The 26,765-nt window shown below is 50.6% G+C and overlaps 7 protein-coding genes across 7 annotated transcripts; 3 read left to right on the top strand and 4 right to left on the bottom strand.

Annotated features, from left to right (window-relative positions):
* Positions 1 to 467: 467 nt before the first annotated feature.
* On the bottom strand, positions 468 to 5,895 carry N7455_000155 (DNA-binding E3 ubiquitin-protein ligase SNT2; the record flags this gene model as incomplete). The annotated part of the gene is made up of 3 exons (XM_040952416.2): positions 5,832 to 5,895; positions 4,861 to 5,491; positions 468 to 4,804 (listed from the first exon to the last, which is right to left on the bottom strand). The coding sequence occupies exons 2-3, from the start codon at positions 5,405 to 5,407 to the stop codon at positions 468 to 470; spliced, it is 4,884 nt and encodes a 1,627-aa protein (XP_040817266.2). The 5' UTR covers positions 5,408 to 5,491; positions 5,832 to 5,895.
* A 2,282-nt stretch (positions 5,896 to 8,177) lies between these two features.
* Positions 8,178 to 11,497, top strand: N7455_000154 (DEAD/DEAH box helicase; the record flags this gene model as incomplete). The annotated part of the gene is made up of 9 exons (XM_040952341.2): positions 8,178 to 9,002; positions 9,059 to 9,241; positions 9,291 to 9,759; positions 9,814 to 9,985; positions 10,033 to 10,194; positions 10,256 to 10,702; positions 10,785 to 11,205; positions 11,289 to 11,403; positions 11,466 to 11,497. The coding sequence occupies 9 exons, from the start codon at positions 8,178 to 8,180 to the stop codon at positions 11,495 to 11,497; spliced, it is 2,826 nt and encodes a 941-aa protein (XP_040817091.2).
* Positions 11,498 to 11,534: 37 nt separating this feature from the next.
* N7455_000153 (NuoB/complex I 20 kDa subunit family protein) lies at positions 11,535 to 12,232 on the bottom strand (the record flags this gene model as incomplete). Its single annotated transcript, XM_065603740.1, has 2 exons — positions 11,535 to 11,985; positions 12,051 to 12,232. 2 exons carry the CDS (start codon positions 12,230 to 12,232, stop codon positions 11,535 to 11,537), a joined length of 633 nt encoding a protein of 210 aa, XP_065462231.1.
* Positions 12,233 to 12,390: 158 nt separating this feature from the next.
* Positions 12,391 to 14,796, top strand: N7455_000152 (fungal specific transcription factor domain-containing protein; the record flags this gene model as incomplete). The annotated part of the gene is made up of 7 exons (XM_040952453.2): positions 12,391 to 12,620; positions 12,688 to 13,473; positions 13,534 to 13,600; positions 13,659 to 13,842; positions 13,904 to 14,063; positions 14,125 to 14,274; positions 14,346 to 14,796. 7 exons carry the CDS (start codon positions 12,391 to 12,393, stop codon positions 14,794 to 14,796), a joined length of 2,028 nt encoding a protein of 675 aa, XP_040817507.2.
* A 278-nt stretch (positions 14,797 to 15,074) lies between these two features.
* Positions 15,075 to 17,691, bottom strand: vtc4 (putative vacuolar transporter chaperone (Vtc4); the record flags this gene model as incomplete). Its single annotated transcript, XM_040952215.2, has 4 exons — positions 15,075 to 15,475; positions 15,528 to 17,061; positions 17,121 to 17,583; positions 17,687 to 17,691. The coding sequence occupies 4 exons, from the start codon at positions 17,689 to 17,691 to the stop codon at positions 15,075 to 15,077; spliced, it is 2,403 nt and encodes an 800-aa protein (XP_040817257.1).
* Positions 17,692 to 18,841: 1,150 nt separating this feature from the next.
* On the bottom strand, positions 18,842 to 22,029 carry N7455_000150 (MCM DNA helicase complex subunit MCM4; the record flags this gene model as incomplete). Its single annotated transcript, XM_040952476.2, has 3 exons — positions 21,677 to 22,029; positions 19,488 to 21,610; positions 18,842 to 19,432 (listed from the first exon to the last, which is right to left on the bottom strand). The coding sequence occupies exons 1-3, from the start codon at positions 21,966 to 21,968 to the stop codon at positions 18,842 to 18,844; spliced, it is 3,006 nt and encodes a 1,001-aa protein (XP_040817177.2). The 5' UTR covers positions 21,969 to 22,029.
* Positions 22,030 to 22,762: 733 nt separating this feature from the next.
* Positions 22,763 to 26,754, top strand: N7455_000149 (putative DUF221 domain protein; the record flags this gene model as incomplete). Its single annotated transcript, XM_040952184.2, has 3 exons — positions 22,763 to 23,089; positions 23,157 to 25,675; positions 25,727 to 26,754. The coding sequence occupies exons 1-3, from the start codon at positions 22,923 to 22,925 to the stop codon at positions 26,752 to 26,754; spliced, it is 3,714 nt and encodes a 1,237-aa protein (XP_040817322.2). The 5' UTR covers positions 22,763 to 22,922.
* Positions 26,755 to 26,765: the final 11 nt, after the last annotated feature.

The following is a 26,765-nucleotide window of genomic DNA, read 5'->3' as shown; positions in this document are numbered from 1 at the left end:
TCGTAGCAATGCTAGTCAATTCATCTAGCGGGAAATAATGGGTAATGGTAATATCAATCATAAAGTGGCCCAGTCCTACTCCATGCAATCCATGATTTTCGACGATATCAAGCCCTCACAACCGCTCCATAACAGACTCCACGGACTTTTCCCAGGTGTCGTAATTCAAGACGCCGGGGGAAAAAAAACAAGCACATAAGAAAAGAAGAAATCATAAAGCACGAAAGACGGTGGCCAACAGGATTAACCGAGAAGAAAAAAAAAACTCGGGATCTCTGTGGCTGGAAGCGCAAGAGGAAAAAAAGGAAAAACAAAGAGAAAACACACCAGAAAGGAAGCCCAGCCCTAGACACACTTTTTGTTCATGGGATGCCGTAGCATGCATATGCAGTAGCAGTAAAAGCAAATAGGAAAGGACATAGGTCACTATCATACAACTCAATTATGAGCACTCGTGTGGGATATCGTTATGAGAGAAGGTTCTTCAGCGATGGGCTTGCGCTCGCTCCGGTCCCGGCTGTTGTGCCATTGACCCCAGTGTGTCGACTGCTTGGTGGTCCGCCCATCAAGGAAGGTGGTGTGTCTTCCGGTCGAGTGGGAGGGGTGGCAGTGGGTCCCCGCGGGTCAATACGTGCCTGCGCCACTGGTGGTGAGTGAGAGGGAGCTGCTACCACACGCTCGACAGAGTACATGCGATGAGGTGGACCGCCATTGAGAGCGCTCAGTGAGGTCTGGGGTGATCGGTTGATCGTTGTCGCTTGCACGATTGGAGGGGACGCGGACGCTGCGTATGATCGCGGCGGTGGCTGCGAAAGATGCGGCGAGCGGGCTTGCACAGGACCATACGGGCTCTGGTGGGTGGGATACGGCGGCGGTGGCCCCGAAGGCCCAGCGCTGGTATAGTGTTGAGGCGGTGGGCCTGCGGGGTGCGGTGGCGGATAGTTATTCATGTGATGCGGAGGTGGCTGTGCTGGGGGATAAGGAGATGGCGACATGCCGTTGCGAAGACCGATGTCTGGTGTGTGGCGTTGCTCGTATGGTCCAGTGTATCCTGGTCCGGGCAGTCCACTGGGTGGGTGAGCGGGAGGCATCGGCCGCCCAAGCACACTGCCAGGGGGAGGAGGAGGATGCGGGTGTTGGTGTTGGTGGGGATGTGGGTGCGGCAAAAATGTATGTCCTGCATGGCTTGCATGACCTGCATGACCTGCATGACCAGGCATTCGTGAAGTGGGTATCATAGGACGTTGAGCAGAGTAAGGCGAAGGCCGTTGGTCAGGTGTAGGCTCTGGTACAGGCGGAGGTGGAGGAGGCGCCGGATTCTTCAAGTGGCATTTATGGCATTCATATGCCAGTTCGCAAGGATCTCCATTGTGCTGAGGGAAAGCACCTTGAGGCGGATGATGAGGGTGCCCTGAGCCATTAGCCATGGGAGGTCGTCGACCAATGGCCCACCACCTGGGACTAAAGCCGGTGGCACAACGGACGCATTTGTGATTAGTCTCCACACCAGGAGCAGCCGGTCGCGGTGCGACATGGTTGTCGGTATCGATGTCCATGGGATCTTCAGTCACTTGCTCCAGAGCGGGTTGAACTTTGTGGATTTCCTTGGTACTCGTCGAAGCCCGACGGTTCACATTGGTGGAAGGATGCGGGGGAGCTCCAACAGATTGATGCATGTACGCTGCTTTGCGAACGGTTCCAGTAAGGGTAAGATCGGCCTGCTTGTAGGTCTGGGCGAACAACTGGAGAGCATTCAGATGGTCCTGGTTTGTCTGCTCGCCAATTGCGTGCAGAACAGTCGGCACGTTGTGATTGGGGCAGTAAACGGCAGGTGTCGCTGCTCCAACATCTTCACCCAGACGGATAGCTCGCATGCTGTCGCGACGCGAGCTCTTAACGGGTGTGATATCAAAGCCGAATCGGTAGTGTGCTTGGAAAGCACAGCTCACGTGGAAGTGAGCATTGCAGCCAGCAAAGCTGCATGGCACACATGCGCCCTTACTTGACTTGCAGACCTTGCACGTCTCGCGCCACCGCTCCTTGGGAATAGATCCGAATCCTTCCGCAGGCTCAAGCTCCTCCGCATCGCCGTACTTCAACTCCGGGGTCCACAAGGTACAAAGCACGTGGGCCCAGTTGTTGCCTGCAGTACGCTTCAGTGGTTCCCGAGGACCCACAGGCTTACCAACGGCCTCCTGTCGCTGGCGATAAAGCTTGATAGCCTCAGCAACCATCTCCTTCTCCATGCGCTCCTTTTCCTTATCACGCTCAGTCTTTTTCCGGGAGTTGTTCTTGGGCGTCTCCATGAGGTCGTGCTCGGTCCATGAGACTGGGCAAAGAACGCAAGTGTAATTTGTAGAAATCGAGGGAGTTCGGTCATTGGAGCACATATCACACAACCATTTGTTACTAGGGCGCGAATCCCGCACACCGTAGCAATTGCGATGGACTGTAAGACGGCAATCCCGACATGAAAGATGCTCTTCACCCGAAGGTTCGACTTGGTTGCAGATTGAACACGGGAGAGTCTTGGCCTTTGGCGGGTCGGGAACAATCGGAGGAGCTTCCACCACTTTCTCGGGGACTGTCTTCTTCTTCGGCATAGGCTCGACAGATGTCGTGGCTGAAGGTGCGGGGGTTTCCTTGGCCTTCTTTTTCGTCGGATCCACCTTACCTTCCACTTTTGGCTCCGGCTTTCCTTCCAACAAGAGTCGAGGGTTTGTATCAAGCGGAATTCCCATCGCGGTAGCCGTAGTTGCCGTAGCAGGGGTGATCATGAACGGGGTTTCGGTAGCTACAATCAGTTGCGCGAGCATTTCCTCGTCGATGCGGCGTCGCCATGACTTGTTACCGCTGCTTGCAATCCTCTTTGCAACCTCGTCAACATCCTCGTATTGAATACTGTACTTTCGCCATAGCAGAGCGCAGCGGAGACAGAGTGCAACGGTGAGCATAGGGCCCTTGTCTTTCTTGTTTGAGGGCTCAGACGGAATAACGGTGCCGGGTGGAACCAAGGGCGCACGGCGCCACTGGCGAGAATGGCGGGTGGTGCAGAACTTGCAATGGAATCCACGCTTCTGGACAATGGCTTTCTCAGAGTCGAAGGCGGAATCATCATGATCATCGGCCACGTCGTCGAGGAGTTTAGATGAAATCACGCTGTGGCGGCGTACCTCCTTCTTACCACGTCTGCCTTCATAACTGCCCCAGATCTTCCGACCACTGGGGGTTTTCTTCCACATGTAGTAGAAACGAACGATCTGATAGATATGGACAGTCTTGACGTGCTTCATGATATTGCGCCATTCGGATCCATACTTGGCGACACCCTGTTCGAATAGCTTGAGCTCCTCCGGTCGAATGTGGGGCTCCTTAAGATCCTTGTACTTGTTGGTTTTCTTCAGCTTAGCTAGGGCAGCCTGAACGTCGAAACTCTCAGAGTAGAGAAGTGCAAGGGCTCTGTCGAGGAAATTCGTAGAGTATTTCTCAACTCCTATACCAGGGGCCAGTTCCTTGGCTTGGCGCATGTAGTCGTCGATGAATTTTTCTCGATCCGCATCGCTCAAATGAGAGCCAGGTGCACCATCTTCGCCGCGCGCGGGGATCTGATCAGAAGTGGGCATTTTGAATTGAAGTTCGGCCGTGCGCGCCTGCTTTCCGTTGATTGCGACCGGTTCATCCAGACCACGATGCACATAGCCCGTTGGCTCATCTTGAACCCACTTTGGTCGGTTTGCCCTCTCGTGCTTTGCAGCCTCCAACGCTGCCTGCGCATCCTTGGAGAGTTTGCCATCCTTTTTGCCACCAGAAACCTTAGATTTTTTCTTCGCATCCAGAGGCTTCACGTATTCAACCGCGCGTCCTGGCCAAGCGGGAACCATTGCCTGGTGTCGAGTTCCTAGACGTGAGCTAGCTCGGGGGTAAATTCGATCATCGTAGTCCAGAGCATCCTCCACGCGGCAGTGAATACCCAGGTATCGGTAAGGCCACATTTTGGCCTGTGCAATTTGTTCCGCGGTTGCAGGCTGAGGCATGGAATCTTCCTCGGCTCCGGGAGTGCTGACGGAAGTACCATTTTCTATGCCATTCGCATGATTATGCGGATCCTCTTCCTCCTCTTCCTCCATGATCACATCTTCGCCATCTGTTCGGATGCTGCCAGTTAATGGTGTGTTGCGTGCCTCGAGTTTGCGCTCTTGGGCGCGACTGCAAGCGGCACAAGCCCAAGCGAAGCCTCGAGCGGGTTTCTTGGTCAAGGCGGGTCGAACACATTGCATGTGATATGTTGAATGACAAACTGCGCAGTCGACGGATTCGGAGTTTGCAGCGTATAAACGGCATCGCTTGCAAGTCTTGACGGCACCTGTCAATTCTTTTCCCTTGCCGATTTCGACGAGAATGAATTTCCAGCGTTCGTCGAGAACCTTTTTGACGTTTCCCGGAACATTAATGATATCTTTAGTCGGAATGACATCGTAAAGACGATGGATATATCGGTCGAACATTTTGTCGTACCAGAAGCTGTTCCTTGTCTTCTTGTAACAGCTAAGGTCCTCAATCTCTGACACGTGTCGAATATCACACTTGCCCCGCAATGAAGAAAGGGGGCAAGTGTCAGAGTGCATTGAAGCAAAAACAAACCGACTGTCAGGAGAATGGCGCTGGATATCTCGTGGACGATAATACCAGTTGACTCTCATCGCCTCAATGAAGCCACCCGGCTTGGTTTTGGATGGAAGAAATTCCATGATGCGGGCTAAATAATATGGCTCACCCGGAGGTTCGCAAATTAAATAAACATGGTCTATAAAAAAAATGATTAGTTTCATAATAATTACTTGGAAGGAAGTGGAGACTAACCATTGAGGGCAAAAGTGGTGCCATCATCGGCTATTAATTGGCCATCCTGCAGATAGGGCCCTGAGTTTTCGAAACTCATCATATTGGTGAAATAACCCCCTTCCGAATCGGCTGGAGGGGTGGTGAAGATCTTCTTCACCGCGCCACCCGAGTTGGGAGTTGAATTTGGTGTGCTGGCGGGTTGTTTGCGTTTTCTCAAATTAGATCCATTCACATCTTCCGGTCTGGCGGAAAATGAAGAGGTGCCCGGAATGGCATCTTTTGCCGAACCATTTGCGCTCTGGCCATTAGGCAGGCTCTTTCGTGGTTGCGCCGATGAGGTCTTCTCATCGATATTGGCGCCGTTGACAATGTTGTTGAGTGCCACGCCACTATTTCTTTTGGCCGACTTTGAGTCTGGCGCTGAGAGATCAATGTCCGCGTCCAGATCACGGTCCTCGGCGTAATTTGGCCGAGGGGCATTCCGACCTCTCGATCGCGTGCCATACGCGGTGGCGGAGCCGTTGGCCGCGTCGGCCACTGCCTCCGGAGAGTTGGGAGTGGTCATTGAGTGAGTTCCTTAGTCATCCACCGGCAAATGCAGAGTGAGAATGGCAGATGAGAGAAGGGGAAATATAAAAGCCAAAGGGAGCTGTGGCGGGTGATTAGTGGGAACCCGTAATCTTGGAGAACTTTAAAAGAGAAATGACTTTGGAAAGTGGACGAAAATCTCAAAATACGGGTGGGCAGATATAATTCACCACACACGCGAAGAACAGGGGAGTTGCGAAGGGGAAACGGAAAAATAAAAGTGGGAAAGACAAAGAGTGGACCGTGTCAGATCTTATTCTCTGCAGGGGTGAAGGGCGTTTTCCGATATCAAGAGCAATCATAGAGAACCATTGATAGGGGACATTGCCTAGAACACAATAGCCAATATTGGGGGAGGGATATAAGAATAACAGATGAGAAGACGAAGAATAGTAACTTACATAAATGAATAGAAATAAAAAAGGAAAGGGATTGAAATCAACAATAAGGGGAGAATAGAAGAATAGAAGAATAGAGAGAGAGAGAGAGAGAGAGAGGAAGAGTCAAGGGAAGAAGAGACAAGAGTAGATAGAGTGGAGGGAGGGATGGGTCGGGAGAAGCGGGTCAAAAGTGATTTAGCGGGAAAAAAAGACGATATAGCCCAACGGGGAATGGGGAAGGGGAAAAAAAGAAAAGGGAAAAACAGAGAAGAGAGAGAGAGGGAGAAAAAGAAGAGTCGAGGATCCCGACCTGGCCCCTAGTCCCAATATGTTAATATGACGGATCCCTAAGGACATGGGAACCAGAAACCTCTTTTGGACCTCCCTTGCTCGATCTACTTAATATTTGGGGATGTCAAAGTACGGACACTGGGAATGCTGGTATGCGGTATAATCAGAACTTCATAAAGGGGATATCATATATGGCATGAGGGTCTAGTATGGAAGCTCTCTAAAGAACAAGAGTTTGGTGGACTGATATTGGAAAGAAAAAAAAAATACCAGATACCTGGCCAGTACTATGGACACTATTTGCTATTTTTTTTGGTTATTTTGGTGAGTTTCCCCGTTCGTCTGATCCTGTGCGACCAAACACGAATTGGCGAATCTCGGGAGAGGCAAAAGGGGGGGGGGGGGGGTGAATCATCTATAACCTCGTGTACAAATAGAATACTTGTGGGTCCTTAGACGCGATTATCGGATATCGAGAGAGTCTACGGAGTACGGAGTATGAAATACATATACAAAAGCAACCGCACGGTGAGTGATCAGAGGGTCAGAGAGTCAAGGTAATCATAATATAACTAACAATGTACTCCGTAGGTAATTTAAACTACTCTCTCCAATGACGATCGATGCTGCCGAGAACTGGCCGAACAAGGTCTGCACTCTTTGGGTATAACGTGCCGGACTACTCCGTTAGGAAATCCACCCGTGGGACCGAGTAATTTTATGGATTTGAATATAATTTGAATATAATTGTGTCTACGGAGTAAGATATATGGGTGTACACCGATGAATTCCAAGGTCCACGCGTTGACCTAGGGTTGAGGTAAGATGTTCATGTGGGAAATATATAACGGCGATCAGACCTCCGAGAGGGAACAACAGATCCAACCCATTTCGCCCGACAAACAATTACAGTTATCACCTCTACCATTGGCTTGAAAAGATGTTCTCTTTGTCCCCTCTTCGTATCAGACGCGACTTTGAAACCTCCCCTTTGCAAGCTTCTCTTCCAGGGGAGATAGAGAAATAAGAATACATATTGGGATATATATCACATTCCACGATGCAGGACTGAATTCCATATTTATCGCCATACAATACTGAAACCTCACAATCAAGGCTGCCAACGGAATACTGCTAATCCTGCCAATCCTACTGCATAGGTGGTACGCGCAACTCATGATACAGTGGTTATGACGCCTCCACCCCGATCGGGTCTCACCTGGTCTCGGGATGGGCACCTAAATTTGGAATGTTGTCTTTTTTTCCCCCCACAGCCAATTTGCTCTTCTATTTTCCTCAGCAAGTATAGCCAATATAAGTTCACATGTACGTAGATGTTATACGTTATAAGTTTCGAGGATGCCTTCCGATGATGCTTTTCCGAGGATATGCCACGATGTCTTCCAGCCGCGTGCAAATCCACTAGCCCCAGATCGTCAGCCGACCCTCTCGGTTCCGACGACACAGATTGGATCAAATCGCACCCATTTGTTCCTAGGCATCCGTCTACACGCATGGGGCTACGAATATCCGTATTTTGCTCATTGTGCGCTTCTACCCATAGGCAATATTCAGGGCAGGGCTTGGAAGAACGGCATCCACATAAGCCTCCACTTAAGTACGATCTTGTACAAGGTTGGTGTAGTCCCCGAGCAAGGGACTCCAGGTTTGCCACATCGGAACTATAGTTCAATGATGCAGAGCATGGGGGAATGGGAGCATGTGAGCATGCAATAAGAGTAATAATCCCGCAATACGCACATTATTGAAAACACAACGATCGTCGATGTCTTTCAGGCACATCAAGTTTAGACCCAGCCACAGTCCCGGGGAACACCTGGGCAATCAGAGTGGATGACATAACTGCTGATATAATCTATTATGCCTCAGGCAGAAACAAAGACTAAGCCGCGTGTAGAATTAAAACAAAAACATGGGGGGAAACAACATCAAAATAGTACATGTAAAACATCAAACATTCAAAAATTCAGACATCTGGAGAGATGGCCAATTTTGATTAAATCAAACTTGGTTCTATCCCTCCCCTTTTTAGACGAATGGGCTAGTGTTGCAGGCATGTCGACATCGGGTCAAGTCCAGTCTCGCTTTCAGACATCCATTGATATCGCCCGTCGACAAGCGTATCACGTAGCGCCCGTCGCAGGACAGAAGCGACCACCAACAGAGCCCACAGAGCAAGTATCCGATATCCCACCTCTTGCTCTAGTCGTAAAACAAACTACCTTCCCTCGCCAAAATGTCAATCCAGACACCATATTGGAATCAGCTCCGTTGCAGTCTGCCCGAGATCTGCTAACCGCCCCCGTCCATCACTTCACTGCTAGCAAGATTTATCCTGGTACGGGTGCGGGCGCGGAGCCATCCCCGGATGATCACCAAAAAGCCGTGGCTGCGACTGCCCCGCCTTCTAGTCAGAATCCTCTGCTATCCCTGTCTAATCCAAAGTATGGCCTGCCGCCTGCTCTCACGACGAACTTTGCCGCACTGGGTGTTAGAAATATCTACCCGTGGCAGGCGTCGTGTTTGCTGGCTAGGGGATTGCTCTCTGGTGAACGTCATTTGGTTTACACGGCTCCGACGGGCGGTGGAAAGTCCATCGTTGCGGATGTTTTGCTTTTGAAACGCATTATTGAAAACCCGGGGCGTAAGGCGCTGTTGGTTTTGCCTTATGTTGCTTTGGTTCAGGAGAAGCTCAAGTGGATGCGTCGCATCGTGCAAGATGTGGAGAGGAATATCCCCGATGATGAAGATGACGACAAATTCCCTCGCAGGCGATGGAAGAAATTACATAAGAATATCAGGGTGACGGGCTTCTTTGGTGGAAGTCGGACGACGGCTACTTGGGCCAATACTGATATCGCTGTTTGTACGATAGAGAAGGTGTGCACGATTGCCGTTCAGTGTTGCTTGCAGAGTTCTGATCTTCCTTTTCTTAGGCCAATTCGTTGATAAACAGTGCGATCGAAGAGTGTAGCATCGGAGACTTGGGAGTCGTGGTTCTCGACGAATTACATATGCTCGACGACGAACACCGGGGTTATCTCTTGGAATTGATGGTCACGAAGTTGCTGTTATTACAGCAGGACATCCAGATTGTTGGGATGAGTGCTACGCTTTCCGTGAGTCTAGGATTCAATCCTTCGATGAAATACTCTAACACCTCCCCAGAACACCGAGATGTTGGCACAATGGATGAACGCCAAGTTCTACATCTCCACATACAGACCAATCCCCATCGACGAATACTTGGTATACGAGAATGGAATCTACCCAGCTGCAACTTCGAGGCAATTGTTCCAAACGGCATCCAAGCTGACCGCTGCTGCGTCCTTACACGATACCATACCTCCCCACCGAATTATTGAACCTTCTACCTTCAAGCAGCTCAGCAACTCTGCCACAAATGCCATGGTAGCATTAGCAGTCGAAACTGCAGCTGCTGGGTTTGGATCATTGGTGTTTTGTGGTAGTCGTAATGCATGTCAGATTCATGCCGCGACCATCGGTGAAGCGATGCCGCCAGCGGAACCGGAAGAGTTGAACAAGCGACTTGATCTTCTTGCAGAACTGCGGAGCCTCGCTTGTGGGCTGGACCCAGCTTTGGAGACAACAATCATCAAAGGAACAGCGTTTCACAGTTAGTATTCTGACATCCATGATAGAGCTTTCAGCCTTACTAATGATCACTTAGATGCTGGCATGACCACCGAAGAGCGAGAGCTAATTGCGCAGGCCTATGACCAGGGCGTGATCAAAGTCCTCGTGGCCACATGCAGTCTTGCCGCTGGTGTAAATCTCCCAGCGAGACGAGTCATCATAAATGGTGCGCGTATGGGCCGTGAACTAGTAGGCCCAGCTATGCTGTAGGTGCCTCATTCCTGGAGTTGGGAGTATGAGCTGACAAAAACAGTCGTCAAATGTGCGGTCGTGCTGGCCGCAAAGGCAAGGATGACGCCGGCGAAACCTATCTCATCTGCGTGAAAGCTGATATGCAGGCCGTCTGCGATCTGTTGGACGCTGATATGCCAGCTATTGAGAGCTGCCTCGCACCAGAGAAACGAGGCCTCAAGCGGTATGTATTTCCCATCCAATTCTATTGCATTATCCCTGAATCATTCGCTCACACCCCAAAGGGCTTTACTCGAAGCCGTGGCAACGGGATTGGTATCCGGCTGCGAGGCGATCGAAGAATATGTCCGGTGCACGCTTCTTTACCGCGCATTAGACAAGAAGCTCGCATACACTATCATGAGATCAGCTCTGCAGGAACTAGTCGACGAAGAACTTCTTATTTTCCGAGACGACGACTCCTACGAAGCCACATCATTAGGACAGGCAGTCGTGGCCTCGGCATTCTCACCCGAAGACGGCCTGTTCGTTCACGAAGAGTTGAAACGAGCATTACAGGCCTTCGTCATGGATGGTGACATGCACATTTTCTACATGTTCACCCCACTTCAAGCAGCCATGAACACCCCCATCGACTGGCAAATTTTTCGCGATCAATTAGACCGGCTAGACGAGAGCGGTCTCCGAGCTCTACAATTTGTCGGAGTGCAACCAGGTTTCGTCAACACAATGTACGTCTCCTTCCTACACATATCTACACACAAACCTCCCAACCCAGCCCATCCAAATCCCCAAACTAACACCCATAACCAGGGTCCAATCAGGTGCTTCCCTAAAAGAAACAAACCCAACCCAAATAAAACAAGCCCGAATCTACCGCCGCGCCTACACAGCCTTCCAACTCCGCGATCTTAGCAACGAAATCCCTCTCTCGACAATAGCTCAACGCTACAAAATCACCCGCGGCACGGTCCAAACCCTAGCACAGCAATGCCACGGCTTCGCCGCCGGCATCGTCAAATTCTGCCAGCGCATGAACTGGGGTATGATGGCGGCCGTGTTGGATCATATGCGCGATAGACTTGAAGCTGGCGCACGCGCGGATCTGCTCGAGATGGCGCAGGTTACTTTTGTTAAGAGTTGGACCGCGCGGTTGCTGAGGGATAATGGGTTTAGGAATTTGAGGGCTTTGGCTGAGGCGGAGCCCAAGGATCTGGTTCCTGTTCTTATGATGGTGTGTTTTTTGGACTTTTTTTTGCATGTCTTGTTAGAGACTGTGTGTGTGATCGTCTACTAACGTGTCTCTGGTGTGTCTAGGCCAATCCCCGCAAAGCGCAGAAAAGCCAGCTCTATCCGACAGAGGCAGAGAGGTATACTGCGAAATTGATGGACAAGGCCGAGACGATTATTTCACATGCGATCAAGATCTGGGGTATGTACTTCGTGATGAATGTAGAATTTGTTTCAGATATACTGACGTGCATTTTCCACTAGAGCGAGAGATGCAAATCGAGGTGGAGGAATGAATACCACAGTTTTTATATACCCCAATTCAATATTCACTTATCGCCGATACCACATCCTGGTCACCTGCGTCCTCCGCATCTTCTTCTGTAGAAGAAAAATCCCCTGCAAAAGCGCCTCTGCAGTCGGCGGACATCCAGGTACATAAATATCCACAGGCACGATCCGGTCCACGCCACGCACAACATTGTAACTGTAGTGGTAATATCCTCCACCGTTCGCACAACTACCCATACTAATCACCCATCGAGGCTCGGGCATCTGGTCATATAGTTGTCTCACTGCCGGTGCCATCTTGTTGACTACCGTACCGGCTACAATCATCACATCTGCTTGTCGTGGCGAGGCGCGGAAAATAATGCCCAGTCGATCTTGATCATAGCGTGGCATTGAGGTGTGCATCATTTCAATTCCGCAGCAGGCGAGTCCGAATGATAAGGGCCAGAGTGAGCCTTGTCTTCCCCAGTTTACGAGTTCGTCGGCTTTTGCACTGGGTAGTTGAAAATGTTAGGGCTAGATCAGTAGAGTTGTGAATTGGCGTAGTATTGGACATACAGAAGATACCCAGATGTTCCATCTTTTTGTCTTTCAAATGGTATGGGTGTAGATGTAGAGCTGCTTGGCTCTGAGGATGTGCGTAGGTATCGCGTTGTTGCGATGGTGGGTAAGAGACACTGTGACCATTGCTTTGGATTGGAGTGACGGAGTATACTTCGAGAGGATGTATTCAAAAGCATGATCACCAGCTAAACTTGAGTATTTTGCTAGCTTGAGAAGTCAAGGGTAGAAGATAGAATCAGCTCATTTCTCCCTTGGGGAAGTTTTATAGTTATTTCGAAACAGCTGGTGTTGAGCGTCCAATGAGAAGGCAGATATCGAGATGTCAACCAATAAGATGAGCACGAATTCGGCGACTTGGTGGGTCCGAGGTCATCAAATTCGCCGAAATCAAGACGCCGAACTTACTACAATCAAACAACTGCCTTTCACGATTATTAAATGGGGCGCAGCAGTCCAGTCAAAGTCGCCTGTCGTCTGTGTCATGACCGACGAGTCAAATGCGATCGCAGTGAAGGCGTCGCGTGTTCCAACTGCCGGAACGCCCGACGCCAATGTGAGCCGATTGTATCTCGACGTGGACGGTAGGATCCAAAAAGACAAAGCCATCATATTACAACTAATTCAGATATAGGAAACGAAAGCTTCCCCTTCTATCCACTGAAGCAGGCTCAAGCAGGAGTCTTCCACAGACCTCTCGCAATGTGCCGTATGAAAGAGTAACGAGTTCAAACCCACCTTTGGCCACCCATGCTCAAGTCAATGGAGACAAGCCACAGCAAGAGCCATGTTTCCCAGCTCTTGGACCAAGCGGAAAAACAACGTATGTTGGAGATTCTTCTAATCTCAACTACATGATTCAACAATTTGGGAATCCTTTTGGTGGTATGACGGATGTTCGTCCGCTTCAAGACCATCTCCATGGGGCAATGCTGGCCCGGTTAGGCAGACCGACGACGCAAGAAATTGAAAGGCTTCGTATATCTACTAGTGAAAGTCTGAAGAGCCAAGGCGCATTTGATCTCCCGTCACAAGAGACCAGTCAGGCCCTTCTCAACGCTTACTTCCATTTTTCACTTGCTGCACTGCCTATTCTTGATAGGTCGAAGTTTCTTGCCTCTCTCCAGGAAGGCAAATTCTCGCACTTGCTCTTGAATGCTATTTACATCGCTGCTACTGTATATTGTTCTGATTCTGTCATTGCGGATGCTGGGTTCGTGTCCCGATATGCTGCGAGCTTCACTTTTTACCGGAGAGCGAAATCTCTTTATGATGCTGGATATGAAACAGATGCAATTGTGACGATTCAGGCTACGTTCCTCATGTGCTATTGGTGGAATGGTATTCTAGAACATAAAGATCCTTGGTACTGGGTTGGTATCTCTGTCGGAATGGCACAGGCTTTAGGATTGCATCAAGCGTGAGTCTGCCAATCCCCATCCCTCCAATGTGGACTAAGGGCAACTAATCAGTATTCTAGAAAGTCATACATTCGGCTCGGAGAGAAAGATCGGAAATTATGGCGGAGACTCTGGTGGATGATATATGTCAGTTATTGCCCACAAACCCCAAGGTCTATTTTGCTGGTCTGACTTTCAGTACCAGGCTATGGACATAAATCTCTCTATGCTTCATGATCGTCCCCCACACGTACAAGGAAGACTTTGCAATGTCCCTCCTCTATCGGAAGCAGATTTTGAACCAGTCGAGTCTGAAGAGACAGGAACTTCCCGAGAAGACAATGGGGCAAATACCTTTGCGATAAATGCTGTGCAATTAGCTTGGACAGGTTCGACATCCCATCATCTTGTTTCGAAATGTACTTACTCCCTTGCTAACGAATATTACAGTGGATCGCTACTTCACTCTTAAATACGACGAAGACTCCGGCCACGCACAAGATATTTGCTTAGAGCAAATTTCCCTGTGGTCTTCCTCCCTCCCCCCGGAATTCAAGTCTTTGTCAACAAATAGTAGCAAGTGGGCTATATTGACTTATATATTATACCAGTAAGTTAGCCTTCCAAATGGACTCTTCAGAAACCATTCATTCTGAACACCGACCCTACAGAGAATACCGACTAGTTCTACACCGAAGCAACCCAAGATTCTCTCTCAACACCGGACCAGATACCCCGGTATTCGAGATATGCACAGAGATCTCCCACATGCTCGAAATACTCATGGCAAAGGATCTTCTATACGCAGCCACAGCTAGCATGTACGTTCCCTCGAGATAACATAACAAGTGTACCCCAATTATCCCTGGGAGGTTTGCTAAAGCCTTTTTAGAATTGCTCCCGTGCTGTCCGTGCTCTCAATTTACATAGTCAACATCTACAGAGGGGATCCTGGTGTCCGAATAATCTCACAGCATCGAGCCCGGCTCTGTATGCTGATACTTGACAAGTTGCAAGATCGGTTCCCCGTCGTCGCGGCTTTCTATCCAATTTTTGAAGCTCCGCTTAAGCGATACTCTGATGGTGTGCAGATGAAAGATGGTGCGGCGGTACCAGAGCGTCCGGTAACAGGATCCTCGATGGGAAATGGTCGTCAACTTGACGAAAGTGATATTGGTAGTATGAACACTACTGGTGGCTTGTTTGATCAAGTTCCACAAGATGGTATGGGCATGGCGTTTCCTTTCTCGTTTCCGTTTGGCAATCTTTTTGAAGATGTCTTTTTGAACTCGCATTCTCAGGCTACACCTTATTGTGAAGACGATATATCTTATCCTGAATAATATTGCGAAATATTCACGGATACTCCATGGAATAATGTACAACATCTACGAAACGAAAGTAAAGAAACCCTCTAATAATAGACATCAAGTGCCATTCTCATATTCGCAATAGCATGTATGCGGTTTGTACATGATTTACAATCCCAAACGCCCTAGCCCAAACACCACGTAGATATAAACATAAGAGCCCGCTCATGAGCAGCGGAGAAAGTGGTCAATCCCAAAAAGAAAGAAAAAAAGAGAGAACGGTTTAGTTCTTCTTTTCCAAACAAAGAGTTCTACAATTCACCATGGCCACCATGGCGATGCTCACCTTCGGATCCCGGCGCAGCCATAAACCCGCCAGCGCGCACACGCAGCGCAAAGTTAATCAAAATAATTACGACGAGTCCGACACTGACAACCGTTGGACCCCAGCGCTCGTAGTAGACACGCTTGACGTCGCGACGCTTGCGGATCTTGTCGACGCGCCAGATGTACAGGAAGAGACTGTAGACGAGGGCGCCGGCGGCGAGGATGGTGAAGGCCCAGGCGGAGATGAGGGTGGCATTGTCGGAGCCGAAATTTAGGAGGGTTGCGGCGATTCCACCGAGGATGATGGAGAATTCTAACCAGGAGAGGAAGGTTCGCTCGGCGGCGAAGTAGACTTTGGGTTCCACGCGGACCGGAACGAAGATGCCTAGTTTTGTGTTAGTTTAGGTGATACACGGAATGGCGTGGACATGACTTACGTTTGCCGGGGGGAGCCTGGAAGCGCTGTAGGGTGCGTTGGTGGTTACTCAAAACAGCGATACCACGCTGTTCGGGAGGAGGCATGGAGGTTGGACGGGGGCGGGGGATTATCGCCATGAGACCCTGTGCGACAGCGTGGCCAGTTCGGGAGAGGTAGTGTTTAGCTAGTTGCTGCGCGTAGTACGCACCACCGATGCGACGGGCTTCTTCGAGTTCGTCGGAATAGACCGATTCGTCGTCTGAGTCGTACAAGGGGTAGTCTTCGTCACCGGGCAGAGGCTGGGCGGCGATGCGTTCTTCGATATCCAGTTCGTTGCCATTGGTCTCAAACAATCCATTTTGGTGCTCGGTGATGTCCCCGTTTGGAGGTGTTTCTTGTGAATCAGGGGTTTCATCGTCATCCGAATCTTCATCATTGGCGGATATTGAGGTACTGGCCAGCGGTCTGTGGATACCGAATGCGCGACTAGCGGGTTTGCGGATGTCTACACCCATCTGTGGGAACCAGAATGGGAGCAGGTTGATGCGAGTAGGGAACATGGTGGCTGTTCCGTGGATGAACTTGCTGAATTTCGGGACTGCCTCAACCAAGTGGCTGGCAGTCAAATCCCGGATCCACTGGGGAGGTTCCTGGCCCGCCTGGGTCTGCAGCTTCACCTCCAGCACGGCATAGGGGAATCGGTCGATATCCTCCGGAGGCAGTTGGGAGAATGGGAAGTCGACTCCGATATCCATACGACGCCAGTTCTTCCCAGACCGTTGGCGGCCGTCCAGGTTATCCTCTCGGATCATGGTCAATTCCGTATCAAGAGAGATTCGAACACGAGCATCACCTGGCAGCTGGAATGCAGTGCGGTGGTAGAATGTACGGGTGACAGGCACCAGGCGGCGAGTAATGACGCGGTACTGAATCTCGCGGGCCAATTGCTCCAAATCATCAATCTCCGACGAGCTCTTTTTACCCTCCTTGCGCATTTTGTCGAAGATCTGCTCAACCGTCATGCGGCCATCGAGATAGGCATTGACGTGTTTCTCCTTGAGCACGAAACGCGCCTTGACAGACTTTTCTCCCGTCCAGTCCTCGCGGTGGGTTTTCCGCTCCACGAAGATCTGGTCACTTTCCATTCCACCGTACCAACGCAGTCGAATTGCCTCAGCGCCTTCTGTTTTCTTCAGACGACCCTGATACAGCTCCCAAGTGTCCGTGTTGTCAAAGTAGATCGAAGAGATGGCTGTATCCTTCTCCTCGAACTCCTTGCTGGCATTGAAGACCAACACTGGCAAGTGCTTCAAGATCACCAGCTTCAACTCCGTAATATTATCCCGATGCACCCAATACTTTGTGGTCTGACGCAAAAAGTTCTGTTGTGTACCACCGGCAGACGAGTCACCTTTGACCGGGTTACCCTTGGTCCGGACCAGGTCATAAAGCTTGGACAGTTTAATCACGAAAGCATCGTAGTTGTCCTTGAAGAACGGCTTGGCCTTCAGACGTGTGGCGAAAACCGGCTTGAGGTACCATTGAGTTTCTTTCTATGCGATTGTTAGCGAATTGGGGTAGTCCCGACTGGAAAATTGGAAGGAGCACATACGTCATGCTTCTTGATGATCTTCTGGAACCCGGTGTAGTTCAATTGAGTGAATTTGGCCAAGTCATGAACATCGGCAATAATGTCACTGAGTACCTGCTCAAGCAGCAAGAAATCCGCATCCGTGGGCGCGGGGCGAGAAGCTCGAATACTCTGGCGACGGGAATCGGCCGAGCTGTCCAGACGGGAGACGACATCGTTCACCTCGAGCTCGCTTTCTTGAATTCGGTCGACAATCTCCTCGCTCTTGCGCTTCTGGAAAAGGAACACCTTCTCCAGCTCACTCTCGAGCAAGGAGACGAAATGCGTCTCATCGTCCTCGGTCCATTCTTTGCGGGCGGGCTTGGTGTTATCGGCGGTTGGCTCGTCGACGAAATCTGTTTTGAGAGCTTTCTTGAGATCGTCGTAGGCAATGTAGTAAGGATAGAATTCCTTGATCATGGAAGAACGGAGATATTCACCGAACCTGTGACACAATTGAGTCAGTACATTCACGGCGCGGGGAGTGGAATGGCTGGAAGATAACGGGATTCGGATTGGGATTGGGATCGGGATTGGGAGTTACATACCTCATGGTGATGGCAGGGGGAAATGTGAAGAGGAGTTCGTGTTTATCCCAAGCTCATGACGGGAAGAAGAAGAAAGAAAAAAAAAAATAACCCGGTGAGGGGAGCAGGAAGGCCAAACTCGGAGGGTTCTAGCTCTCCGAAGGCAGAGGGTCAAAGAGGTTGGTTATAATGGGGCCCCCCGAACTCGGCTAGTCCGATGACTAGCGGGTGACGGCCCCATCCTCTCATCGAAGTGGGTGTGCTATGAGTTAAGGCGATACAATCTGATCTAGTTTGTCTGAATTGGGGGGTGTTTGACTTGGTAAGTAGCTGAGGAATGACATTGGAATGTGTTTTTTACGTATAATAAGTTCCCATCTCCTTTCAATGGCTATATATTGGGGGATTATCTGGAAGACTGATGCTAGCGATCTAGATGTCCATCTGGTAATTTTGGTAATTTTCGTAATGTTGGTAATGTTAGTAATGTTGGTATGGTAAATTTGATCTCCCCCCATACCTTAGGTCTCTCCCGAGATCCACCCCCTTTGGTGACGTTAACGATCTGACCAGTCATCAGTGCACGTGGGCACCTTAGTCTCTCTCTCTCTCTCTGTTTAGGCTGTGTCAGGTCCACGGGTCTTTTCTGTCTTTACCTCATTTTATATTCTAATGCTCATTATTCTACGGAGTACTCCGTACCTAGGTATGGAGGACCTATTTTATTCCATTATTCTATGAATGAGAAGTAGAATCTACTCCGTACAGACAGTTGCACTTTCCAATCTCAAACGTCCTTTCAATGTCTTGGTCAATGCTTGTCGCAGGGCAGGGATATGAGTCGCCATATGCAACACCTGTGGACGATCGAGCCCCACCCGGGGCATTGTGCTTGTTGGGTCTAGCTAGATCCATGTCACCTCGTACTTTTTGATCTATATCTTACTTACGGAGTACTCCGTAGTTTCTAACAAAGCCAGCCACGTGCGGGAATCCATGAGATTGGAAAATATTGGAAAACATTACGATCAATCTACCATCTACAATATACAATAATTCTGAGACCAAATCCCATAGCATTATCCATAAAAAAAAAAAGCCAACGCCAGAACACCCTCAGTCAGAGATGACATGCAACCTAATCTATCATCACATCATTGGTATCATCGCAGCCACCTAGGACATGCTCATGGCCGCCCGGCGGATACTGCGACGAGCACCCTCACCGAAGACGTTCACTGAGCCCTCCGTCTCCAGCGAGCGCACCGCATCACCGAACTGGTTGTGGTCGAGTTTGTTGTCGCTCTGTTCGCTCACATCGCGATACAGGTCAGTCCAGCGGACCGCACCGCCACTCACTCCGCCACGTTCATCAAGGCGGGACAGCAGCGCCTTCTTCAGGTCGTCGCGGAGACGACGGTCAGCGGCGCTGCTACCTTCGTTCAGAAGGCCCATGTCGATGAGACCGGTTCGGGCATCGGTGGCTGCCGCCTTGATGGCGGAGCGGATGAGACGCACAGCTTCCTCAACATCGGCCACGGTGACCTCAGTAGACAGACGCATGCGAGCGTGCGCCTCGGAAAGTCGGATCATCGATTCCAGCTGGCGAGTGGTGGCAGTGATACGGCGCTCTTGGGCACGAATGTCATCACCTAGCTGGCGCATAGCCACGTACGCATCGGTGAGTGCAGCACCGGCAGCGGGGGTGATCACAGGGTGGCAGTTGGTCTTGGCGTATGTAATGTAGGCCGTAAGGAATTCGATAGGCTAGGTAGGACTGTTAGAAATCTCTCTAATCGATCGCACCGGAAAGGGCACTTACCAGGATCTCTTGGGAGCTGGCGTTCTCGGGGTTATCCTCCAGATACATGCCAACCAAGTGCTTGGCCAGGCGACGATCTTCCGTCTCGTCGACACGGTCAAGAACCAAGTACACCAGGTCGAAACGAGAGAGCAGAGTAGGTGGCAAATCAATGTTCTGTGGAACAGCCAGTTTAGGGTTGTACCTACTGCCGATGGGGTTGGCAGAGGCCAGGATGGATGTTCGGGCGTTCAGGGTAGTAATGATACCCGCCTTAGCGATAGACACAGTCTGCTGTTCCATGACTTCGTGAAGGACGGAACGCGTGGAATCGTTCATCTTATCGAACTCATCAATACAGCAAACACCACCATCGGACAGAACTAAGGCACCGGATTCGAGAACCATTTGGCGAGTCTCCGGGTCACGGGTCACGTAGGCAGTCAAACCAACAGCTGATGAACCCTTACCACTGGTGTAGACACCGCGCGGCGCGATCTTGTGAACATAGCGCAGTAGTTGGGACTTGGAGGTTGAGGGGTCACCACACAAAAGAACGTTGATATCACCACGATAGCGTGGGTTTCCTCCCTTTTGGAAGGTCTTGTTGGTGCCTCCGAACAGCTGCAGCAAGATACCCTTCTTCACGTCGTCCATCTCGTAGATGCTGGGAGCCAGGGAACGAGACAGCAGGTCGTAGATGTCGGGACGAGAGGCAGTCCGCTTGATCTTTTCTTCGTCTTCAGCCGAGACTTTGCGCGCCTGATCTGCCTCTGCCGCTTGCTCAGACATTTCTTGCTCGACCGTGGACAAGTCAATGCCCATCTTCTTACGGTCAAACTTCTGCACATGAAGAACATCGATATACGTCTTGAAGAGGGACTTCTGTGAGCGCTGACGAGCACTGACACGCATGGGGTTGCACCGGAAGATACCAGTCACCTCCACACGGTCACCGGCCTTGCAAACATCGACCAGCTCATCATAGACACACAGAGACACCGAGTGAGGAGTCTGGCCATCAGGAATGTTGTCCGGGGTTTCCTGGAGCTTGATGACTTGCTTGTCAGAGAAGGAACAACGGTTGTGAAGGAGCTGCATGGAGTTCTTCTCCTTGCAAGAGTCTCGAGGGCAGACGGTTGGCTCGGCAATTCTGCCACGATCAATGTCGACCTGCACACCATAGCTGCAGGCGCTGCACCGGAAGAAGGCTTCCTTCATATCGGGGATGATGGGAGTAGCACGAATGACCAAACCCTTGATGCTGACAAGCTTGTCCATATCGGCCGGATCGAGATCACGCATGTTCACAGTGTGATCCAAACCGAAGGGGAGTACCTTGAATGTCATAGCCTCCACTTCACCAACCAGATCCGGCACATCGACAGTGGGAAGCACATTGTCTGAGGTGAGGATGGGCTGACCACGTCGATCACGAGGCTGAGCAGCGCGTTGGCTCTCTGACCGAAGAACATCCATTTCCTTGAGGGCTAGATCGACCATCACATCTTTCAAAGCTTGATCCATCAGAGGGATAATTTCTTGCGGGTATGCGGAAAGCTGGTGCCACAGTTTGCGGGTCAATGGGTATGACTTTAGGTTAGCAGCATCGAGATTAAATGTGGTCACACCGAGTCGGCGCATGTTGTTACACATGGTGATGCACTCGTGTCTCTCTGCTAATTCTCCCATAAGTCTGGTTTCGTCCTCGGTGGCACCGTCAGCCCAGAGGCGATATTTAGTGGCGAAATTATACAAGAAGTTCTTGAATGCCGACATTGAATCTTGGATCGAGATGTTGGTACCCCAAATCACACGAGTGGAGTTTCCGGCCATGGCCTCGGCCTCAGAGGTGCCGGGGTTGATATTCGAGAAAGTGGCATCGGAGCGAGGCAAGGTATCACCTGTGGGCATGCCATTGGCATCAACGAACACACGGTTACGGCGACTGGGAGTAGACCCAAAGCCACCGGAGTGCAAATCGCTGCGACGAGGACCTCCCCGTCGGCCCTGGCCTCCCGGTGACACAAATAATCCGCTGCTGGCGGTGCTCAATGCATCGGAGCGGATGTCGGAACGGATATCAGACCGACCCAAGCCTCGAGTTGGGCTAGAACTAGGAATATAATGAATAGGTGAAGAGTCTGGTTGGCGGTTAGGGATCTATATTGAAAAGAAAAGGAGCTGCTCTGCTAAAATAAAATCCATACCTCTCACACCGGGGTTGCCTCGCGGGGTTCTGTCGCCATCGTCTACCGTTGAGCTGGCATCGGCCATGCGTTCGTCCGGAGTCTCAGCATTGTTGTCTCCCTTGGTCGGGGATGATTGGAAAAAAATGGGGGATGAAGAGGGTGCGACTCCCTCGCCCATTAGACGTCTTGAGGCACGAGGGGTGGCTTGAAAAGTCGGGCTGCTAGGGGGCTCCTGTCGAGATGAAGAACTGGGCGATGCAGTTGAATTTTTGGAGGAACGACCCCTCCGTCTTTGTGTTGGTGACGACATGGTGGATATGAATTAATGTGTTGATACCAGACGGTGGTCAGGTGGGTTGGTGGTGGTATGGGATACAAGTGAAGAAAGGGAGAGCAAAAAGCTGTGGGCGGAACGTGGGTTCTGCCACCCTGGACGCGACTTGGCGCGTTAAGTGGTTTCCTCTTTGGGACGACGTGTTTTAACTTCAGCCACATGCAGTGCCTGATCCTGTGGCTGGTGTCTGGGTGGGGGTTTTTGGTCATTACATAATGCACAGCCACATCTTTAACTCACGGGCCAATCATCGCTCTTTCCCTTTTTTTTCTCTTCCCCACCAAACCCTTCAGGAGGCTTCAATACTACGGTTGTATGTTGTAGGCAATTCACATCCATGATGTATCAACGGGTCATAAATGGGGGAGAAAAAAAAGGTACTGTTCCTTGTTATAAATATAGAATATGAAACGCTGAGGCGCTAGGTTACATAAAGCAGTATTATTTGTTCTCCTTTCAGAGTCTATCTAAAGCCGCCGTGACTTAGTTGGCTGTTTCACCTAGCGCCTGATGTCATTGTATCCTCGATCGGCGCTCCCACGATCCCTCCAATCATCCCTGTTCGTCAACGTCTCAATTTCTTGATCAGACCGCTAGCCAGTCCTCGCGCCACTCACCTCATCAACCAAGATATTACTGAAAGATCAAATTCGACATTATTGGCTCTCTTCTCCCCCACAGCTGATCAGGTTGCCGCCCTACGTCCTGCTCAAGTGGTTTTCTCTTTGTGATTTTTTTTTTCTCTTATCACTGAGCTCCTTCTTATTCAACCCTCGGTCTACAGGCGATTACTTTCAACATCCGTCGGTGCCTATAACGAGATCTCGTGATGCTTCTTGCGGTGACAGCTGCTTCAATACCCCTTTCAGCGTCCTAGTTTCACCATTCCCCACGGTTGAGTTTCCTTCGGCAATAGCCGAGCCGATCGCCATGCCTTCAGGCTTGGAGGAAGCGCTGGAACACACCGGTGGCCACGGCCGAACCGCTGAAGGTGTCTCAATCTCGACTTTCCTGGCGTCGCTGGCGACGGCCATCACCGTCTTCGTCGTTGAATTTCTCCTCTTTATGTTACTAAAGGGTAAACTAAGTCGTATATAGTAAGTCCCCTGAAGCCCCACCGGGAAGGAGAGCGCGGACATTGGACTGACCAAAATCAATATCTAGTCAACCACGAACCTATTTGGTACCAGATAGAGAACGCACAAACCCATCACCGCCAGGTCTCTTCCGTTGGGTTATCCCAGTCTTTCGTACCTCCAGCTCGGAATTCATCCAGAAATGTGGGCTAGATGCATACTTCTTCCTGCGCTATCTGCGCATGCTTCTGAAGATCTTCGTTCCTATGGGCCTCGTGATTTTACCCGTTCTACTTCCAGTCAACCGTATTGGTGGCAAGGGCCAGACATACGAACATGGTAACTCGGGCACGAAGTATTCCGTCACTGGTTTGGATCAGTTAGCTTGGGGTAACGTAACCCCCGATCATACCAGCCGGTACTGGGCTCATCTGGTAATGGCCGTGATTGCCATCATCTATGTTTGTGCTGTATTTTTCGATGAACTTCGGAATTACATTCGCCTGCGACAGGCCTACTTGACGTCTCCCCAGCATCGACTCCGTGCTTCTGCTACCACCGTGCTCGTGACTTCCATTCCGTCTGATTGGCTCAACACGGATTCACTTGATAGGCTTTTCGACGTTTTCCCTGGAGGCGTGCGAAACATCTGGCTCAACCGCAACTTCGACGACCTGAACGAGAAAGTTAAAGCCCGAAACGATCTTGCTCTCAAGCTTGAGAGTGCCGAGACGGATCTAATTGCAAAATGCAAGAAGGCACAGCTCAAAAAGGCCAAGGCAGAGGCAAAGAAGGCCGGCAAGAGTCAATCAAGCGCAGAGAAAAAAGAGCAAAAGGCGGCTGACAAACGTGCCTCCCAAATGGCTATGGGTCCTGGTGTCAGCTCTGGTAATCCTCATCAGGCCCACACGGTACGAGAAATGCTCTATGGACAACCAGAAGGTCCCCAAGAGAAACGGTCCGAGGACGGACCTCGCCGAGTGTTTGACCCTGCCTTTGCCGCCGCTGGGGCAGTTGGCCAAGGAGTGGGAAAACTGGGCAAGACAGTGCTCGGAGGCTTCAAGAAGGTTGAGCAAGGCTTTGAAAAGCCCTTGTCTCGAACTGGGGGCTTCGTTGCCAATACCGACACCATCCTCCCGCCCCGTTCTCGTTCAAATAGCCCCCCAGGCCGGGATACTTCCGCAACTACAGACACCCTCCCGCCTCGCCCAAACACTCCTCCAGTCCCCGATCCTCTTACCTCTGACAGCCAGTCTGCTGCAAAGCCCACCAGACCCGTAGGGCTGCGACGAAGCCAGCATTTAAGTTTCAATTTAGGTCAGGTCATAGGATCGGAATCAGGACAGGATGCAGGCCAGAATGATACCACGGGTTCTGACACAACGACTCCGGCGAAGCCGCCATTTTGGAGACGAAAATCGTCTCATACAAAATCGCAGGGTGTGCGTGAGACTGACGAGTATCCACTGACTGCACCCGAAACGCCTGTAACTGATGCACCCCGTCGTGACTTCAAGAAACCCGACAAAAACGAAAAGTCTGAACATGGTCGAGAGGAGGGGGACAAAGTGGAAGGGGAAGAATACCCCATCGCCTACAATGAAAACTTCGAAACTGAAGACTACGGAGAGCCGCTGTGGAAAGAATACATCCGGCCTAAGGACCGAGATACCATGCGTCTACCCATATTTGGTTGGAGTTGGATGCCTTCGATTTGGCTTTTAGGCCAAAGGGTTGATACCATCGATCACTGTCGAAAGGAGCTCGCTCGTTTGAATCTGGAGATCGAAATCGACCAACAGCACCCTGAGAAGTTCCCTTTGATGAACTCGGCCTTCATCCAGTTCAATCACCAAGTCGCCGCCCACATGGCCTGCCAAGCTGTCAGCCACCACCTCCCCAAGCAGATGGCACCCCGAGTCGTGGAAATATCTCCTGATGATGTCATTTGGGATAATATGTCGATCAAATGGTGGGAACGATACCTGCGTTCCTTCGGCATTATCACACTAGTTTGTGCAATGGTCGTTGGATGGGCGTTCCCCGTCGCGTTCACTGGACTATTATCGCAATTGGCATATCTGGAGGGTGCATTCCCGTGGCTTGCCTGGCTTGGCAAGCTACCAAACTGGTTCATTTCAGCCATTCAGGGTATTCTTCCTGCGCTGTGTTTAGCTATCCTGATGGCACTGCTCCCTCTCATCCTTCGCTTCTTGAGCCGCACACAAGGCCTCTTCACTGGCATGTCCATCGAGCTCACTGTCCAGAACTATTACTTTGCCTTCCTCTTTGTACAGCTGTTCCTGGTCGTCACCATCGCTTCCAGTTTCTCGACAATCATTGAGAACGTCACTGATGTGACCAGCTGGCCTCAGATGCTCGCGGTGAACATCCCAAAGTCTAGTAACTACTTCTTTTCTTACATGATTCTACAAGCCATGTCTGTGAGCGCTGGTGCTCTTGTACAAATCTTTGGCCTGGTGAGCTGGTTCATCTTAGCTCCAATTCTGGACTCTACTGCCCGGAAGAAGTGGGCAAGAACAACAAATCTCAATCAGATGCAATGGGGCACATTCTTCCCTGTCTACACCACTCTAGCCTCTATCGGTAAGTCGTCTCGTCTTTTTGGTTGAATCCATTGACTGACATTCTCCCAAGGTTTGATCTACTCTGTGATCGCACCACTCATTTTGATTTTTAACATCATCACCTTCGGCCTGTTCTGGTTCGTCTATCGCTATAACACACTCTATGTCACCAAGTTCCGCTTTGATACCGGTGGCCTTCTTTTCCCTCGAGCTATTAATCAGCTATTCACTGGAATTTACGTCATGGAAGTCTGCCTGATCGGCTTGTTCTTCCTGGTTCGGAACACGGATGACGAAGTTGCCTGCAAGGGACAGGCTATTTGCATGATCGTGGTTCTAATCTTGACGGCCGGTTACCAAATTCTTCTCAACGAAGCGTTCAGTCCACTGATCCGATATCTGCCCATCACCTTGGAAGATGAAGCTATTCGACGCGATGATGAGTTCCGTCGTGCTCAGCACGCTCGCCTCGGTCTCGCTCTTGATGATGACGATGACGAGGATGGTGATATTGAACACACCCTCGCTAAGCGTGAGCACGAAGAGCGCGACCACGGAAAGGAGATAAGAGACAACATCGAGTTGAAACCTCTGGAGACCAATTTCCCAGACCAGAAGCGACAGAATTCGGATCTCTTGTCAACCCCGAAACTTGGACACAAAAGTCCATCATGGGCCTCCAACTCATCAAACCGGAAATCTAAATATTTCGGCCAGAACTCAACACTCTCCACCCCGACACTACGGAACATGCGGGAAAAGATGGCCCAAGACACTGAGGCCCAGGGACCAGCCCCCAACAAAGTTGGCCAAGCCCTCTTTGCTGGTATCCACGATGAATTAGAGGATCTTACGCCCGATGAGCGTGACCAGCTGGTGCAACGTGCCTTCCAGCATGAGGCCCTTCGCGCCAAGCGCCCTGTCATCTGGATTCCGCGTGACGATCTGGGCGTAAGTGATGACGAAGTGTACCGAACACAACGATTTAGCAAACATGTCTGGATCAGCAATGAGTACCAGGCGCTAGACGGCAAATGTCGGACGATCTTCAGTCGCAGTCCTCCAGATTTCTCCGAGGTGGATTTGATTCAGTTGTGATACCATTTGTA

Source organism: Penicillium solitum (assembly GCF_028829755.1).
Source record: "Penicillium solitum strain IBT 25940 chromosome Unknown utg000001l_segment0_segment0, whole genome shotgun sequence".
Classification (NCBI taxonomy): Eukaryota; Fungi; Ascomycota; class Eurotiomycetes; order Eurotiales; family Aspergillaceae; genus Penicillium; species Penicillium solitum.
This window is presented reverse-complemented; position numbering and strand designations above follow the sequence as displayed.